General features: G+C 42.8%; 1 protein-coding gene across 1 annotated transcript; it reads left to right on the top strand.

The window, feature by feature from the left end:
• Positions 1-2,925: 2,925 nt before the first annotated feature.
• Positions 2,926-16,550, top strand: glis3 (GLIS family zinc finger 3). Its single transcript, XM_084034960.1, has 11 exons — positions 2,926-3,078; positions 3,460-3,925; positions 4,521-4,686; positions 4,773-5,868; positions 10,458-10,619; positions 10,745-10,855; positions 11,581-11,716; positions 11,852-11,924; positions 14,450-14,607; positions 15,102-15,275; positions 15,457-16,550. Exons 2-11 carry the CDS (start codon positions 3,565-3,567, stop codon positions 15,576-15,578), a joined length of 2,559 nt encoding a protein of 852 aa, XP_083891086.1. The 5' UTR covers positions 2,926-3,078; positions 3,460-3,564; the 3' UTR covers positions 15,579-16,550.
• Positions 16,551-17,208: the final 658 nt, after the last annotated feature.

The following is a 17,208-nucleotide window of genomic DNA, read 5'->3' as shown; positions in this document are numbered from 1 at the left end:
AACGCCGGCTCTAAACACGGGGGCTGTTGTGTCAGCAATCTTTTATTACAGCCGTCCTGTTGGAAAAACATAGCGGGGAGGGAGAAGAAGAAGAAAGAGCCTGTTGGAGAAGACGTGAACGCCTGTGTTCCCTGCCGTCCTTTTCTTTTTCCCTCCCATCAGACATCACTTCCCTGTGAAGGTTATAAGGGAAGTCAGCTAAGATTGATGGATGGAGATGGAAGATGCTCAGAAGCCCATCTCTCTCACACTCATCTTCATCTTGGGTGTTGTTGCTGACAGTAGAGGAGCAGAGGAGGAGATGGATGGATGGACGGATGGGCCTGCTCTCCTCACTGTACTTCATGTACAGTGGACAGTGCTGTCTCTAAGAGCACACTATTTGTAGTTTTTTTTTTTAGTTAAACATCTTACATAACAATCATTTAACACCATCGGCTACAAAACAGTGACTTCTCATGTTAATGGGAATCTTTTAATGCAATCTCAGACTCCTGTATGTATTTGTCTACTGTGTAATAGGCCGTGAGTGCGAGCGCGAGGTGTCGCGGGCTAATAGGAGCCCTTTTTAATGAGGGATGATACCAATAAATTGCCATCTCCTCCGCTCGCCGCAGTCCTCTCTGCAGCTGCAGTTAAAAGGATTGACTCAGCCTTCACTAACCTTGTATTTGACTTGAACTGTCATTAGCAAATCAAAAGCAGATTAATTAATCACGGGTCCACCGGGGTGTGCATTACCTTAAGTGACTATTGTAATATAACTTAGAGAGGAATCACCCATGATTTCTCATCTTGACACCAGAATGAATGCTTTGCTACTTCCAGGAGTGCTGATGCTGTCATCAAGAGGGGGGAAATGGATTCTGTAAGTGGTGGAGAGTCGATTAGGAGCATTAATTCTACAACCAGTGGAGCCCTTCGAAGAAATGGTCAACACTCATATCTCAGCTGGTCTTCTTCAACTCTGCTGCACCTATAGTACCTTCCCTTCCGCCTCTCCTCTGATTAGAGGATGCAGAGGAGGCCTTGGACTACAGGGGAAAACGTTGGTTCAGTTTGACCCGGTGAGTTGTAAACTGTAAATGTTATTCGGTGCGAGCGCATACATGAAAGCACCGCTCCAAGTGTCAGTGTTTGAGAGCGAGCAGCGACGCCTGTGTTGTTGATCCGCCTCGAGCTCGGACGCTTCACCGTCCTGTTACTCTCTGACATTTGGAAACACACCATGACTCACTTAGCGGCGGGAAGAAGGGGCCAGATCACAGTGGTGCCGGTGGATTAACCGCTCGAAGCAAGCCAGGTCCCCGGAAGATGTAGAGTACTTTATATAATCGTGTACATGGAGCGTGGAGCAGTTTTATCTTTGTGACCCCCACAAGCATCACACTTTGTCCTTTCTGAAATGTTTAAACATGCCCTTTTTGGCTTTTTGTGTCTATGTGAAAAATATGTGTGGTACTACTGTTACCAGATTGCAGCCACTCCATTGGCGTACCAATAGTATCCCCTGCTGGCCAAAGAGGGAACGCAAAAATAAAAAAAATATTTAGTTCTGCAGTACATCACTGTATTTTTTTTAAGACAATAGCGAAGGTTTTCAAATACATCACATTAAGAATAAAAAAGAGTGAAAAACAAATTAATTTGGCCCATTAACCTGCTTTCACATAATAAATATTACCCCACCAGAGGTCACTGCTATTTTTAGATATCACTTTTACCATTTATTTGATATAAAATCCCAAGTGATCGATCTAATGCATCACATGACCTGATTAAAATGTATAATCAATGGTTTTCCGGTTACAAAAAAAAAGGTTTTAATAAATATTTTACAAGTAAACACAGGCAGGCAGAGCATCCTTATTGGCTTCCACTTTCAAAACCTAAACCGAGAGGTCACTGCAATGTAAGCAGCTACAATCCACCATGCTGACCAATGCAGATCCATCCACCAATCCAGGCACAGTCGCCTTTGTGTATCAGAGTTGTGTATTTTCATTAAGTCGATATTGTCTGTATAACTTCCTTATTATTATAGATTGTGGAGCAGAGTTCCTCTTCCATGTTTGAAAGAACAGCTACCGGCCCCCCTCCTATAAACATGCCGGTTTCCATAGCAACCCGGAGGTGGATCTACAGAGCAAACACTCCAGCAGCCAGGAGAAGTGTGCCTTAACAATGCAGTCTGAGCTGAGGTGGAGGGTTGGGGGAAGATGATGGTATTAGTGTGGGGGGAGAGCAGGTAGCAGTTTAATTAAACACAAAGACAGAAGGTTCTAATTATGCATTGGTAGGAAGTGGCATGAAGAATGGAAATGATGTGTCCAGTAAAATGTTAAACCAACAGAAATGAAAAGAGAAATTTGAATTTGGCCTAGTCTGTTATGAACTGAAATAATTGCATTTCAAAATAAATTGAATGGTATGTTTTCTTCTTTTCAGGACAGCAATTTTAAGATTTTGTAAGTATTGTCATATGACAGAAAAGAATAGTCCTCTTGTTCCTCATACTCATCTATACTCATTTATAATGCTTCAAATGCAACAGAAACTCTGCAGACAATCTTAAAATTGCTTATTTAATAACTACGTAGAAGGATCTTCCTTTTAAAACTAGATCGAGGTTATTTTTAATGGAAAATACATAAAAAGGGGGAAGGATTGCATGATTTCTTCGTTTATCTTTCCATTTTTTTTAAATAAATAAGCAATAATTACGTAGGCCTACATAGACGATAACGTATTTGTTACGCAGTATCGACGTGCTCGCGTACCCGTGCACGCGCCAACGACTTCAGTAGCAGACCGGCAAAAAAAAGGGAAAAAAAGAAAGAAACTTTAATTATTTACTGTTAAGTTCCCGCAGTTTGAAATGACGTCGCCGAGTCAAGGGCAAAGGGGGTCGCTGGCCGCGGAACGAACACAAGTCGTGAGGAGGGACGAGAGATTCCTGGGAGGACTCACTTCTCGGCTCGGTGCTCAGAAACTTCATCCACATTGTGTTGTCAGCTCGGCGGACTTTATCCGGACATGGCAACTTCGGGGAAAGTGTTTATAGCTACAACAGCGAAGGTGAGTGGACTCGGCGTTGACAACAGAAGTTGTTTTAAACTGTTACGTTTGTAAGTTTCTTAGATTAAATTCAAATCAGTTTAACCGAGTAGTTCAGATTGTTTACAGTGAAAACTGATTTTTATAGTCGAATCTTCAACTTTAAAACTGCTGCAGAGAACATGCTGAGTTTTTGATCATATTGTTTTATGGTAGCAGCCTATGTTGGTTAATGTTTATCTATAATGTAAAATACATAAAGTTATTTCTGGTTGAGTGGTTGTTATTGTTAAATATTGCATTTGCTGTTTCCATATTTAAATATACATTTTATTTGTTGAATTTTGTTTGTTTTATTTTGTTTCAGCTATGTTTTGTTTTGTTTTTTTAATCATTTCCTAGTTATGACCAGTGGATTATCGTCTCCTGTGTAAAGCCAACTTTGTAAACTGCAGCAACTTAAATTAAGTTCCTCGTCTCCGAGCGTCTCGTGACTTTGCTTCAGCCATGAGTGGAAAGGGTTGTCAGCTCCTGGTGTCTCCCTGCAACGTGTCTCCATCACTGAGCATGATCCGAGGACACCAGACCCCGTCCATACGGATACCCATGTCTCCCCCCCATCGGGGCGATCTCGCTCCCCCCTCGGGCATGGAGAAAGTGAAAAGAGGAGCCATCCGCTCCTTCGCTCCTGGGAACCAGAGCCATGTTGTCCTGCCAACCCTGAGCCTCCACAGACAGGTGTTGACCAACGGGAAAGGTCTGAACGTTACATCCCCACAGCAGCAGGGGCCTGCTCATCAGCCTACAAGCAAAACGGTGACCACCGCCATACAGACAGGACGCTGCTCCTCCAACAATAGCTTCAAAGGTAATAACACAACAGGGTTGAAACATCTAATCAACCCAGGACGATGAGCAAAATGCAACTTTACTGGGAAGAGTATTTTTGTACTGCAGTATGGTCTACAACAAAACCTGAAACGTCAGGGCACACGTCCCACAAAACAATACATCTGACGGAGTGATGTATACAAATCCACAACAGAGTTACCTTTTGCAATTTTATACTTTCCCTTATTGTCAGTTCGCTCTTCACGAGCTCACCGTCTCCTTGGAGGACGTCTTGTTCATATTTATTGATAATTAACCAAGCATAAAAGCTTGTCCCTAAATTTTTCTACAGAGGAAAAGTGGAAGGAGGTGAAAAGCTCATTAGTGATTAACAGAGCAGAAAGGTTGGCGAGGGAAATTCCACAACCGGCTGCATAAACCTTAGTTAAATCATTCTTAATGTGATGCATTTGAGTTGGATTTGCAGTTATTACTGTAATGTCTCATCCAGATAGTAGTCTAATATTATGTTAACACGTTGAGTTGATCTTGTGGGGATTTATTGAATGTGAATAAAAGTTGTTACCTGTATTGATAAGGTATATGCTGTATGGTTTGCTTGTGTCTGGCAGGTTGCTCCACATCTGGGCCTACCATGGAGGTCTTTGGGCTGCCGGCTGCTGTCAACCTGACGGTGACCAGCAGCCCTATGACCGTCGTCACAGGTCATCGGTACACCGCGGCACAACATCCTCCATCGCTTCCACACAGTGTGCAGATTCCCCACACCGATGCCAGGTGGGCGATATCAATAACAGTATCTGACGATGAGCTTGCAGAGACTTGAGAGCGATACTAAACTGGATGACAACAATCTGTTTCAGATCCTTACAGTCCAGAGAATCCCTGGCGTCCACTACCCTTAGCTTGTTCGAAACGCAGTCCGTGATTAGCGGCAGACACGACTGGCCATATGGCTACCGCGTGCTTCCTCCACTGGGTCCACCTCAGTGCTCCACCAAGGCCAGCGAGGGGGGTGAGCAGCTCGGCCTTCCTCCCGGCACGGCCATGTCCGGGACGACCGTATCGGGTGGCACGAGCACCTCCGCCTCGCTTCCCTCGTACCTCTTTGCGGTGGACGCCGGAAGCCCCAGACAATCTCGTGCCAAGAAGAGAGCTCTCTCCACGTCTCCTTTGTCGGATGTCATGGGTATCGATTTCAACTCCATCATACGGACCTCGCCTACTTCGCTCGTGGCTTACATCAACGGTTCCCTCTGCTCTCCAGCCTCCCACGCCACACTCTCGCCTGTCCAATCAGAAGGTTACGGTCACTTCCTGGGCGTGAGAGGCTGCTGCATCCCACACGCCCATCCCTACGGCGTGCCAGGCTCTTCGCAGGCTCTCGCCCCACAGGTCGATTACGGCCGTATGCAGATGCTCGAAGACGGGGAGGGTCTGGAGAGCCAGATGGCCAACATGGTGGTGGACCAGCAGTGTCACCCAGAGGAAGGAGGGTCACTGGGGAAAACCTCAGACAGCTGCAGGCGAACCGCCAATAACCTACAGCCAGACCTGCTGACTACTATCCAAGAGGCTGCTACTCCACAGGGGCCTCCACCACCCTACCACTCGCACCAGCACATCCACCTCAGACATCACTGCCATATAAAGCCCCATTCTCAGGAGCCGAGGCACGGGCTCAGCTTTCTACCCCAGGTCCCCATGCTGGAGGAAGAAGAAGGGGAGCTGGAGGACTATGGGGCCCACTGCTGCAGGTGGTTGGACTGTAGTGCACTCTACGACCAGAGGGAGGAGCTGGTAAGGCACATAGAGAAGCTGCATGTGGACCAGCGGAAGGCCGAGGACTTCACATGCCACTGGGCGGGGTGTCCACGCAACTTCAAGCCCTTCAACGCCCGATACAAGCTTCTTATCCACATGAGGGTCCATTCAGGGGAGAAACCCAACAAGTGCACGGTACACCGTTAAGTCATTCAAAAGATGAAAATAAATAGAGAGCGTTATAGAGATTTAGATCGAAGAAAATCTTATTCCATCCTCCTTTCTAACACACAGCATGAATATCTCTCTCAGTCAGATGATTATCTTTTTATTAATTTGTGAAAAGATGGCGTTTATGCAGTAAAAGCAGGAACATGATGAATGTCAGAGGCTCACAGAGTTCAATTCTCAACGTTCCATTCAAAGCCACAGTATCGAGTGGAAGGCTTTCAAGCCTCAGACTGCAATTTTTTCGGGCAAATGCCTTCATTTGCTCTGTGTTTATAGTCAAGGTTTAGATTGGGAAAATAAATATGTCCTCTCTCTCTCTTCTTAACTTTAGCCATGGGGTAATTAGAGTTCTGTGATAATTGACACGGGAGTTAACTCAATTATGTAGTTATTAAATCAGCACAAAGGATGCCTGGCACTTTAGATCTGGCATGGCACCGTGGCTTTCTGTGTAGGAGCTGCTGGGCCTGTCCGCAGCAGGGGGGCTTGCCAGGCCACCGTCTCACAAACTTGGCGTTCTTTTTTTAGAGAAGGTGATGGGGCCCCATAGTCTGGACCTCTACAAGTCTCCATCTGTGGCCAGACAGTTGGCGTTTAGCCACCCAATGCATTATTGATGACCGAGTATCTTTGTTGGTCCAAGATGGATGATCTAGATGTTTCTGTTGTTTTGCAATTTAATGATGATACTGCAGTTTGATTACTAGTTTAAAATGTAATGTGACAATATCAGAAACTAGACTAAGTGTAGAAGCTATATGCTATTGGTTTTAACGTTAAAACATAGTGGTGTTATATGAAAAGTCAGAGGATCTCCAAAGTAATTACAATTCATCTGAAGGGGGCCATGAATGTTTTTACCAATTTTAAAATGACGATCCATCAAATAGCTGTTGAAATATTTCCCTAAAAGCCACAAATGTCAACCTGCTGATGGCAATAGAAGAAATGTCAGAAGAGCCCCTAAATCAGTAGGATTTATCCAGTGGGGACAAGAAATGTCACTACAAATTTAATGGAAATCCATCCAGCAGTTGAGTTATGCAAGTCTGGCCCAAAGTAACCAACCGACCAACAAACTGACATGCAGCTAGCATGGCTAAAAAGTCATGTATGGATTGTACGACACTCTGAACTCCCATCTTTGTGTTTCCTCGCCCACACTGGGGAAATAACGGAGACTTAGATGAGTAATTGACAAACCACTCGCCAAACACGCTGCGTGTTGCTGCTTTCAACAAGTCAGTTATTAACGGCATGCATACCTGCAGTCGACCTTTGTACCAAAATACTCACTTATTAGTCGAAGCCCGCTCTGTTGCCATGGGGCTACGAATGTTAGATGGGTCTGTGTTCCATGTAATCATTCAGTAAGTATTCATGGTCACAACCATAGCCAAAAACAGAATTAATACAAAGTGGTACTTGGGTTTGCATAGTCATTATAGGACAGGCTCATTGTGGGTAAAGAGAAAAAAGGGCCAACGCACTACACTTTCCTCTTCCCTGCACTTTAATGAGACCATTTTGTGTGGATTTTCTTCAGGTCAAGAACATTGTCAGTAGTGGGGGCTTTTTTTTATATTTACATGAGCATTTTCAGAAATCTCTGCAACTGTTCCCTCTGAGATTTAAGGTACTTAAGCGGTGGAAATGCGAGATATGAAAACTCGTCTTGGTTTTTCATAGGAAATGATTGGCAGCTGAATAAACTGACACGTTATGAATGAAGTGTGAGGCCACAGCGGAACAATGAGGGAGCTCTTGTTACACAGTGAACATCCCAGGGCAGGCCCGGGCTTGTACCCGTCATCTCACAATCTGTTTAATGAGGATTCAGCAGTTAGTTAACAGCTTCTCCAGTCACCAGTCTGTTTGCGTCTGTCACTGCCATTCAAGCATACGAGGTTTTAAAAGCACAGTGTGGAGAAATGACTCTCCCTGAATTATTAGCTTGTGGAAACGTCTTACAGTATGCATTATTAATGCTATGATCAATCACTGCATTTGCATGTGTTGGTGAAAATGATAGTTATTTTGCTTATTCACAAAATTTAATTGAACACATTAGCACAATTAAACATTTTAAGCGACATCCTTAAAATTGTTGAGTCAGGGAACTACAACTCGGTTTTTAGCACCAAGAAATAACACTTTAGCATCTGGAATACACATTCACATTACAGCTCCTGTCATTATAGTCGCATCAGTGAACAAAGCAGTTTGTGGTTGTAGGACTCTTAAATCCCTCCTCAGTTAGGTGCCATTTCCTGACACTTTACTACATGGTGTTGTTTTAAGTAACAATATTTCCATTCAAATAGATGCCCGTTAATACCTCAACAGCTTCCGTGAACCAGTGAAATCTAGATTATTATTTTTATTTTGCTTTAAAATATAGTCCACAATATCTCTCTCGGAAACACAAGAACATTAAAAACACAAACTGCATTAAGTCACCATCCAAGTGAGATCCAACAGATGCCACCAAATTAATGAAGCAGAGATCTTCAATATTGTAACTTTAATTATCATCAGTAATGGTTATGGATTATAATAATTATTTAAAGATGAATTCATTCATCTAAATCTAAAGTTTTTCACCCCACACGTTGAATTATTGTGGCAGAACTATATTTCCCATGTGACACCACTTCAGGAATGATATATAATAATTTATATATATAAATTATATATTGAAAAGAAAAGAGCAAAGAGGGTAGAAATATCACTTGTGGAGTCCGGAGTGAACTGACCTCAGGCTAAGTCTGGGCATCGGACTGACTCTGCTGGCACAGACTGCAGCCGTCATTGTCTAGCCAGGGCATGAGTAACCTGCCAGGACCTGTCAGGAGCTGGCTTTAACACTGATCTACACCGAGGAGCCATGCTGCTTTCTTTTCAGCCCAAACGTCCCTCACAACAAAACGAGAAAGCCCTCCGCGCTTTATGAGAGCTTTATGAGACAGAGAGCGAGCTACACGGTTACCCAACCCTGGCTAGTCCTGGAGACTTGGCACTATTTTAGCGGTACGCTGGTTCTCATTTGTCTGACCGCTTTGGTTCAAAGAGACTTATTTATCTGTCTGTTAGGTCTGTTGTTGAGGAACTTGAGGATTGGTCCACATTTGCAAGACCCCCCTCCCCCATGGAGGAGCATTTATCGTAGACCAGAATTGGAGTGAAATGCGTGGGAAGGGGTTATGAGAAGCTTTTCTCGTTTACTGCTACTCTTGCGTTTTGTGTGGATTCCAGTTTAGTCTGTTTGCTTTGACATGTTAAGAATTATTCATTTTCAGCGCCTGTCAACTTGGATCTCATGCTTGTATTCAATTTGAAGAATACAACCACCATGCGTTTAACAGTCAGAAACATTTTGACTAAATCGTGACACTAGTTTTGCTCTAAAATCAAAAAGTGATGTGATAACTTTATTGCATAAGGAGGAGTTTTTTTTACAATAGATGTCAGGAAATAAATGTGATGGTAAAGACAACTTTCTGGGAATGCAGAGGAATGTTATTAGTGAATTATTAATGGGAAAAGACATTTTAATTTGGCTTTGGCAATGATGACGGAGAGGTATTGGCATGTCAGGAATCTAGTCTTGAAGGAAAAATAACAAAAATTGGACATGGTCTGTTGTTTTCTCCGTGAGGCTTAGTAATCACATTCCAACCCTCCTGTGAACAGAAAGAGGGGAGTAAAGTACAAAAGAAGACGGACATATTTTAGCAGTTAAGTCACTGTGGTCGCATGATAGACCTCCAGCAAAGGAAAGGGGGGGTTGTGTTGCTTTGAATTACTGTGATATTGGTATTTCCTCAAGCCCAAGTGTAGGGCCTGTTATATATAACGCATACTGTAAACTACAAGTGGCTTTACTTGTTTTGTAATGGATAGCTACCAATCGCTGTCAAGGTGATGGAGGAAGAAGGATTCAAAACACAAATGACTTAACAGTAATGTGTGTATGAACACTGACCCCTGCTGGTGACACACACAACTATCAGAAAGGTCTTAAAATGCGAAGAAGAAGAAAAAAACAGCAGGCAAGTAAAAGCCCTCATATTTTTTACGTTGTAAACATAATTTGCAAGAGTGTGATTAAAACCCTAGGTGTGAAAATAAGATCAGTGGGACAGATGATGCTTCTTATATTGCTATTAGAAACAGGAGTGCATAGGAAATCAGAAAGAAAAAGGTGAGAACAAAACTTGTATTTATATACCAAGTTTGTGCAGAAAGGGCTCACTTGACTGTGTCAGTTGAGACTAAATGGCAGTAATTCTTTCTGTTCAAAAGGTTCTCTATATTTCCCCTCCCAAACACCGAGTTCAGCAGACCTTTGTCTGCAGGGACTTTCAGCTCATACACTCATAGCTCCAGGTGTGTGTGTGTGTGTGTGTGTGTGTGTGTAACAGGTTGGAGATTCTGGACTTTGACAGCAAAAAACATACATTTGGATATTTTTAAATGTAGTACAAATACACCTGATGGCTGTGTACATCTCTTACTTAGACAACTTTTACTGTGTTTACATGCGGAGACAGTTCGAGGGCTGCAAGAAGGCTTTCTCCCGACTGGAGAATCTGAAGATCCACCTGCGTAGCCACACGGGGGAGAAACCCTACATGTGTCAGCACCCGGGATGTCACAAGGCCTTCAGCAACTCCAGTGACCGGGCTAAGCACCAGCGGACGCACCTGGACACAGTGAGTGGCAGCCTACAACCCACAGACACGTACAATTACGGATGGTATTTCAAAAGTGGGTGTGTGTGTTTTTGCCTCTACGAGTGGAGTCCTGCAGGTTCTCATGTGTGTGTGTGGTTGTACAGAAGCCGTATACTTGCCAGGTGCCCGGCTGTGAGAAGCGTTATACCGATCCCAGCTCCTTGAGGAAACATGTGAAATCCCACTCCACTAAAGAGCGGCAGTTACGGAAGAAGGTAATGTAACATTATTCACATTTTTTTTTCTTCTTGAGAATGTATTTTACTGAGAAACGTAACTCAAAAGAAAGCATAACCTGTCCGCTGGGGGGAGGAAAAAAACAACTGGATTTGAAAAAGACACAAGCTGGCTCCAGGTGGCCAAATCTCATTAGTGATGATTGCAAGTCGACAGCGTCACTTCAACGTTACCACCATAAACACAAGGAAAGCTCCATTAACACGTCTTGTCATTGTACTGTCATTTGTCCTAATAAGCTGACAGTATGTGCTCTACATCCCACTCTGCTCACGGGGGGGAGGAGGGGGAAAAAAATGACGTTTACATCCACTTTGATTGCAGTCGGATGAAAATAAATACACATGCGCTCGCACCAAGAGCTGTGTCGCACAGAAACACACATCATTGCGTTGCCTCGTTGTCCTGTTTTCACCTCCTTTGTTTCAGAGTTTCGCATTGTGGCGATGCGGCGCTGCAGTTCAGAGATTTGTGCTCTTTAGCTCTTACCGAGTGTGATGTCACCATAGATACAGAGGTGCACAGGAATAAGAGGGAGAAGTTCAGCGCACGATATGAAAGCGAAAAAGGGCACAAGGCTCTCTTCATTGTAAAGGCGTAACAGAAGCATGATTTAAAGAGCCATCACGGTTGAATTATAATGCTCATATGCTTGCTTTGTATATCGTTATCACTGTTTTTGCTCCGTGTGCCACGTCTCTAGATGAAATCCACTGCTGATGTGACTCAAGACACGCTGACGGACTGTTTATCCATCCACCCTCTGCAACCGGGCCTCTCTCCTCTGGCCAGGATAGACTTGAACTCTTCCCCTAGTGCGTCCCATGAGGCGTATTCTGGTATGTGTAAGCCCTCTTTGTATTAATACGTCCGACACATTAAGCATACCCCACAGCCATGTGCACATCAGGTTTATCCGTTACATTCAGTCCATGGTGGACAGCCCTGAAGCATCTGTCCTCCCTGTTCCTCAGCTGCTCCACAGGGACGAGACTCCTCCAGCGATCCCGACCTGGCTCTGTTGTGCTACTTACGACACGATTACAGGTACTGAGGATTTGTGTCTCTGTATCAGGTTTGACGATGTTATATTCCTTTAAATGCTTCCCTAATATTCCATTCGTGCAGACGCAAATGATGGGAGAAGAATCCCGACTACATTTTAGGGGGGAAAGTCACTAAAAGCGGGCTGATGACAAAGCTCTTTCAGATGAAAAATAAATAATAGCGTTTACTGGTAGTTTCTTTTGATGTCGTATTCCCATTGGCACTTAGGACGATATCCACGGCTGATTTAAATGCCTCACACATCTTTTTATCCCTCCCTTTTGATGATCTGAAACAATCAACTTAAACATCGGTTGTCATGGCTTCGAGACTAAAAGCTCATAGTTAGAATAATCAGTTTAAAAGAAAGCACTATTTTGTGCCCTGATTAAAGATTCTGAAGAGTAGGGGGGGGGGTTGTGTGTGGGTGTGTTATGGCTGGGAAGAGGCTTTACAGGTTGGAGATGGCCAGCAACACATTTCCCTGGTCAATCCATAGGAAAAAAAAACATCCCTTCATCTAAACTTCAAAGAATGAGATAAAGTATTTCTGTCGCTCAGCAGCCAGATGCTCACGGCTCCTCACTGGTTGGGATTGTTCTCCTATCAGCAGTAGGCCAAAGCATTCACTGCAGGATTCTATGAAGACAATTGGCCTGCGAAAGCAGACCTTGCCTTGGCTCATTGGTCTTGACCGCTGGTATCAATGGATGCTATAGCCACCGACAAGAGCGGCTAAGGAATTCAATAAGTGAAAGATAAAATCTAAAAAAGAATACTATTTAAAAAGATCCAGTGGGAGAAGAGAGACCAGAGATCGATTTTTTTTTATTTTTTACGTTAAATCGACTGTAGAATCCTTTTGTGGGATTCCTTTTGCTTCTCATTCAGTCCTTTTGCATATTGTCAGACAACTCTGGCTCCATTAGTATTCTTGTTATTGGCAAGTAGACACGCAAATGTGTTACTTGGCCAAATCTAACAGCAGGGGTGTCGGCTCCCATGGCCACTGAACAATATTTACATTTACTAGTTTAATCCTCTGGATTTAACAATGAGTTAAATTAACCTGATCAGCGTATTGCTGGCAGCCAGAAAAAGAAAGATGGATCTGTATGACATTATAAAGAAAAGTTGGTTGTTAAAATAAAAGGTGAAATATATTATTATGATGTGAAACACATTCCTTCAAACTTTTCACATTTTTAAGGGGGATTCTGATCCAATTTTCTTTTTTTGGCGTGGCAGCAAAAACTCGGAGAGCACCATTTTTTTTTACCAAAATTCAGCCGTGCAAAAAATGAAGGGTTTGATCAGCTGTTCAGGAAGCCACCAGTGAAGAAAAGATGAAAAAGATAAAAGAGGAAGCTTTCTGCATTCTTTTACTGGGGTTTATTTTGCTAATGCTTTCACACTTGTTATAGAATTAGGCTCAATGTGTCAAAACTCTACTCACAAGCAAAAAAAACATACTTGGAGATGAACATCTCACTTCTGTCAAAATGAAACCCGCCAATCAAAACCTCACCATCCTTTCATATGCAGCTATTTTTAGCGCATATACACCATATTTTTAATTTTCTCACACAGGCGTCTGTGAAAGATTGAGTCCATCTACTCACATTACAACTATCACAAAATAAAAAGACGTCATATCTTTGCACCATTCTTGCAAAAGAGATACCTGAGGTCTGTTTGTAGGACTAAGACTTAGATTGTTTGTGTTTGCGTATCCACGTATGTTTTGCATTTTGAAAGAAATTCCATTCGTGAACGTGTGTGTCTTATGCAAGAAACAGCGTGCTTTGTATAAGGGGGTTGTGGAATTGCAAACGAGTGCGAAGCAGAAAATGTGTTGGCATGGTTACAAAAGTTAAGGTTTTGTTGCTTTTGTCTAAGCATTCACTTTTAGTGTTAGAAATCACAAAAAAAAAAAAACTAAGTGGTTATTTCAAATGTGTGTGGTGTTCGTCTAGTCAGAGGATTGCCTGAGAACAATCACAGATGAGGACGTGTGCGTCTCATGCGAATGGTTGCTGAAGTTTGTGTCAAATTAACACAGATTGTGTGAAACCGTCACCTTTTCATTACCGCATGATGGATTAATTAGTCCTGGTTATGGTGCCTTTGTGTGAAACTGGGGGAGAACTGGAGTTGAATAAAAAAGGGAAAAAAAGACCTACGGTGATGCAGATTGTGATTTCTTTAGTATTCGATAACAGGAAGTGGCTTAAAACATAAAACCTTTGCCATAAGCCTTTGTTCTATTCATTGGGTTATCACTTTTAATATCTTAGAAATATTAAATCTTTAGATTTAAAATGGATTGATGGAATTTAGCCTCAAATGTGAATAAAACAATGATACACCAAATTATCTGCATTCTTAATTGCTTTGTGTAGGAAACCCCTACAGTACATGGATGCATCTGCATGTCCTAGATTATTCACATAAGTAATACTTTTTTATATAATAATTCAAATATTCCACAAACTCAGTAATTAATTCCGTCTGAAATATTTCAGGTTTGTTGCTCCCTCCCTTCACCAGCTCCTCCCCGGGGACCAGTGCCGACCTCGCTCTCCCGCCTGCCTCCCGCATCCTCGCAATGGGACATCCCTACAGAACAACCGAGATCTGAGGAGGCCCAGCCAGCCTCCTGATCAGGCAGATCACAATCCAGGTGCCCGAGTCAAATACATGGAAATACATTTGTGCAGACGAGGAGGTTCTTCTGTATAAAAACACACACACACAAAAAGGGTTTCCTGTACAAGTTACACATCTGAAGAGCCCATTAGTAAATGCCTGCGTGGTTTGACAATCTGTTTGAACAGATATTCTCGTATGCATATTAGTCGTGGCTGGTGATATTTCTTGTTGAGACAGAATCAGGCAGCTCGGCGCCGTGTACCTTTAAATAGATGTCACCACTTTCCCCCGAGGACTTGACAGCCGCTGTGATGTTGACAAGGTGTTCAGAAACCAACAAGTTATGTTCAAGCGCCGAGATAAAGACAGGGTTGGGGGGGGAAAAGACGGATTCATTTAAGTGGCCTAATGTTACTTTTCTACTGGCAAGTATAATTTCAGGGGGGGGGGGAAACTATCGACTTTAATTGAGCTGTCCTTTACAGTGTGGATAAAAAGAGTGCGGCTCTCTCATTTTCCCTGCAGAGCTGTCGGGACAGAGTAAGATGCTGTATTCTCCTCCACAATATGGTGGGATCACAACACAGACCAGCTCGAGTCACCTGATGCAAGTTGATGCCTTTGGTGACGGCCTCGCTCCAGCAGTCAATAATCCCAATGGGCTCGCCTCGTTACAAACAGCTCTTCCCTGCATTACAGGTAATGACAATACAATCTCAACTAAATTACTCTAAAGTCGAGCACATCATTGCCATCGGATTCAACCCTGTGTGTGTGTCTGTGTGTGTGTCTGTGTGTGTGTGTGTGTGTGTGTGTGTGTGTGTGTGTGTGTGTGTGTGTGTGTGTGTGTGTGTGTGTGTGTGTGTGTGTGTACCTGCAGGATTTGATGTCCCCAGTCAAGCACAGGATGTGGATCCCAATCAAGAACGGCATGGAGGGGATTTCTTCGGTGTAGCGGCCCACTGCACGAGTCAGATCTCCTGCATCTACACAGAGGGATGAGATTACTGTTTGATTGTTTTTGTTCCCTTGTACAATTAAGAGCGGTGAAAGGTCAACAGGAAGAGCACTTTAGGCACAACAGCTTCCTTTAGCAAAATAAAGGATAAGCTATCGATTGATTGATTATCGTAGATGCCCCCGGGCTTTTGAAGGAATTTAATCTTAGATTCTTTTTCTCTCTCTTTCTTTGACTGAATCTCTATAAATGTACTATTTGACTCAACATTCTGCCTTCTGCCTCCATAATCAATGTATACGAAGGACTAAGCCTACAGTTTTTAAATGTTTACTTTCTGGATTTTTACAGTCTGGAGGAGAACGGTGTGGAAAGAACTTCTGGTCGTTTCTGGTGACATTTTGCACAATATTATATAATTATATTATAACACTGCAATCAAAAATAAGTATGCAAGGCAAGGTTTTTCTTAGAACCACGGCTTTGTAACTATAGTAACAAGACAGCCTTACCGTTTCACTGTAATGATCACATACATGACCTGTTGTTGGGAGTATGGCACTGTAAAACGCAGTGACTGCTCCTGTGCCTATATGCGGTGGATTTTTGTTGGTGACCATACCCGGGGAGTTTGTTTTACTGAAAATGACTTATGCTTCGCATCCTTCCAGAAAGTGTGGCGCTGACATTCATCGAGGTTCATTATGAAGATAAATAAAGACGGACGGTGTGAAAACGGACTTCAAACCTGGCTCCTCGAGCTATCCATGATTAAAGCTGCTTTTATTTTCGCCAGTTACAGAATTGTTGCATTTCAATGCAATGCAGACTTTCAGCTGCATAACATGCAACCATGCAAATAAACAATAAAAAGCACACGTGATGAGCACAAGTACCCAACACATTGATTTTTAACGCATAGTGAAATGAGCATGGTACATGGTTTGTATATGAGCTAGAATATGCAAAAACGCAGCTGTGGTGTTTTAACTTTGCAACATCGTTGGGTTGGACCAATAAACAGGGTAAATAATTTTGTACTTTGTTTGTCATATACTTTGTTTTTCTCGTTGACATGAAGATGCACAAATAAAACTGTGGATCAGTTCAAGGTGGCCAGTTTAATTTGTTGTCATTTTTAATTAAAAGGAAGAACCTATTTCAGTTGAAAAATTATTCTTTTAGCAAAACATTGTCATGTCTTGAGACGAGGGTTTCAGTAGTTGCCTAGCAACAACAACAGCTTTGCCAAAAAAGCATCTGTTTAGTACCTCTAACCAAAAAAAGAAAGTGCTGTGGACACGGGTGGTTGGTTACAGCTGCTGCAGGAATACATTTAATTTTAGTACATTTAATGCTTGCTAGATCAGTAGGGGTTAACTTCCCAATAACAAAATACAACACACAATGGTGTGTAAAAGGTTAATGAAAGACAAACATTCAGTTTAAAATTGTACTCCCACTTAGAAAATAGAATTGTATGTTTCTGCTCAGCTCTCACATCTGAGAAAAAAGGAGTGTTCAGACAAAGCCGTGATCTATTTATGATGCTTAATCATTTCCACACCTTTGTGAGAAAGTCAGAGTGGATGCAAATGAGTTAGGGCCCTTCTGCTGGAGGTCAGTGTGAGTTCAGGTGCAGCTGATCTCTGCTCTCGTCGAACACAGTTCCAA

Source organism: Eutrigla gurnardus, assembly GCF_963514095.1.
Source record: "Eutrigla gurnardus genome assembly, chromosome: 19".
NCBI classification, from domain to species: Eukaryota; Metazoa; Chordata; class Actinopteri; order Perciformes; family Triglidae; genus Eutrigla; species Eutrigla gurnardus.
Note: the sequence above shows the minus strand (reverse complement) of the source record. Positions and strands in the feature narration are given on the sequence as shown.

What these genes read in the sequence shown, in the direction of transcription:
- glis3 (XM_084034960.1), top strand. Translation starts at nt 3,565, where the DNA reads ATGAGTGGAAAGGGTTGTCAGCTCCTGGTGTCTCCCTGCAACGTGTCT. An exon ending in ATTCCCCACACCGATGCCAG is followed by an intron (nt 4,687 to 4,772) that starts GTGGGCGATATC and finishes AATCTGTTTCAG; the next exon opens with ATCCTTACAGTCCAGAGAAT. An exon ending in TCAGGCAGATCACAATCCAG is followed by an intron (nt 14,608 to 15,101) that starts GTGCCCGAGTCA and finishes TTTTCCCTGCAG; the next exon opens with AGCTGTCGGGACAGAGTAAG.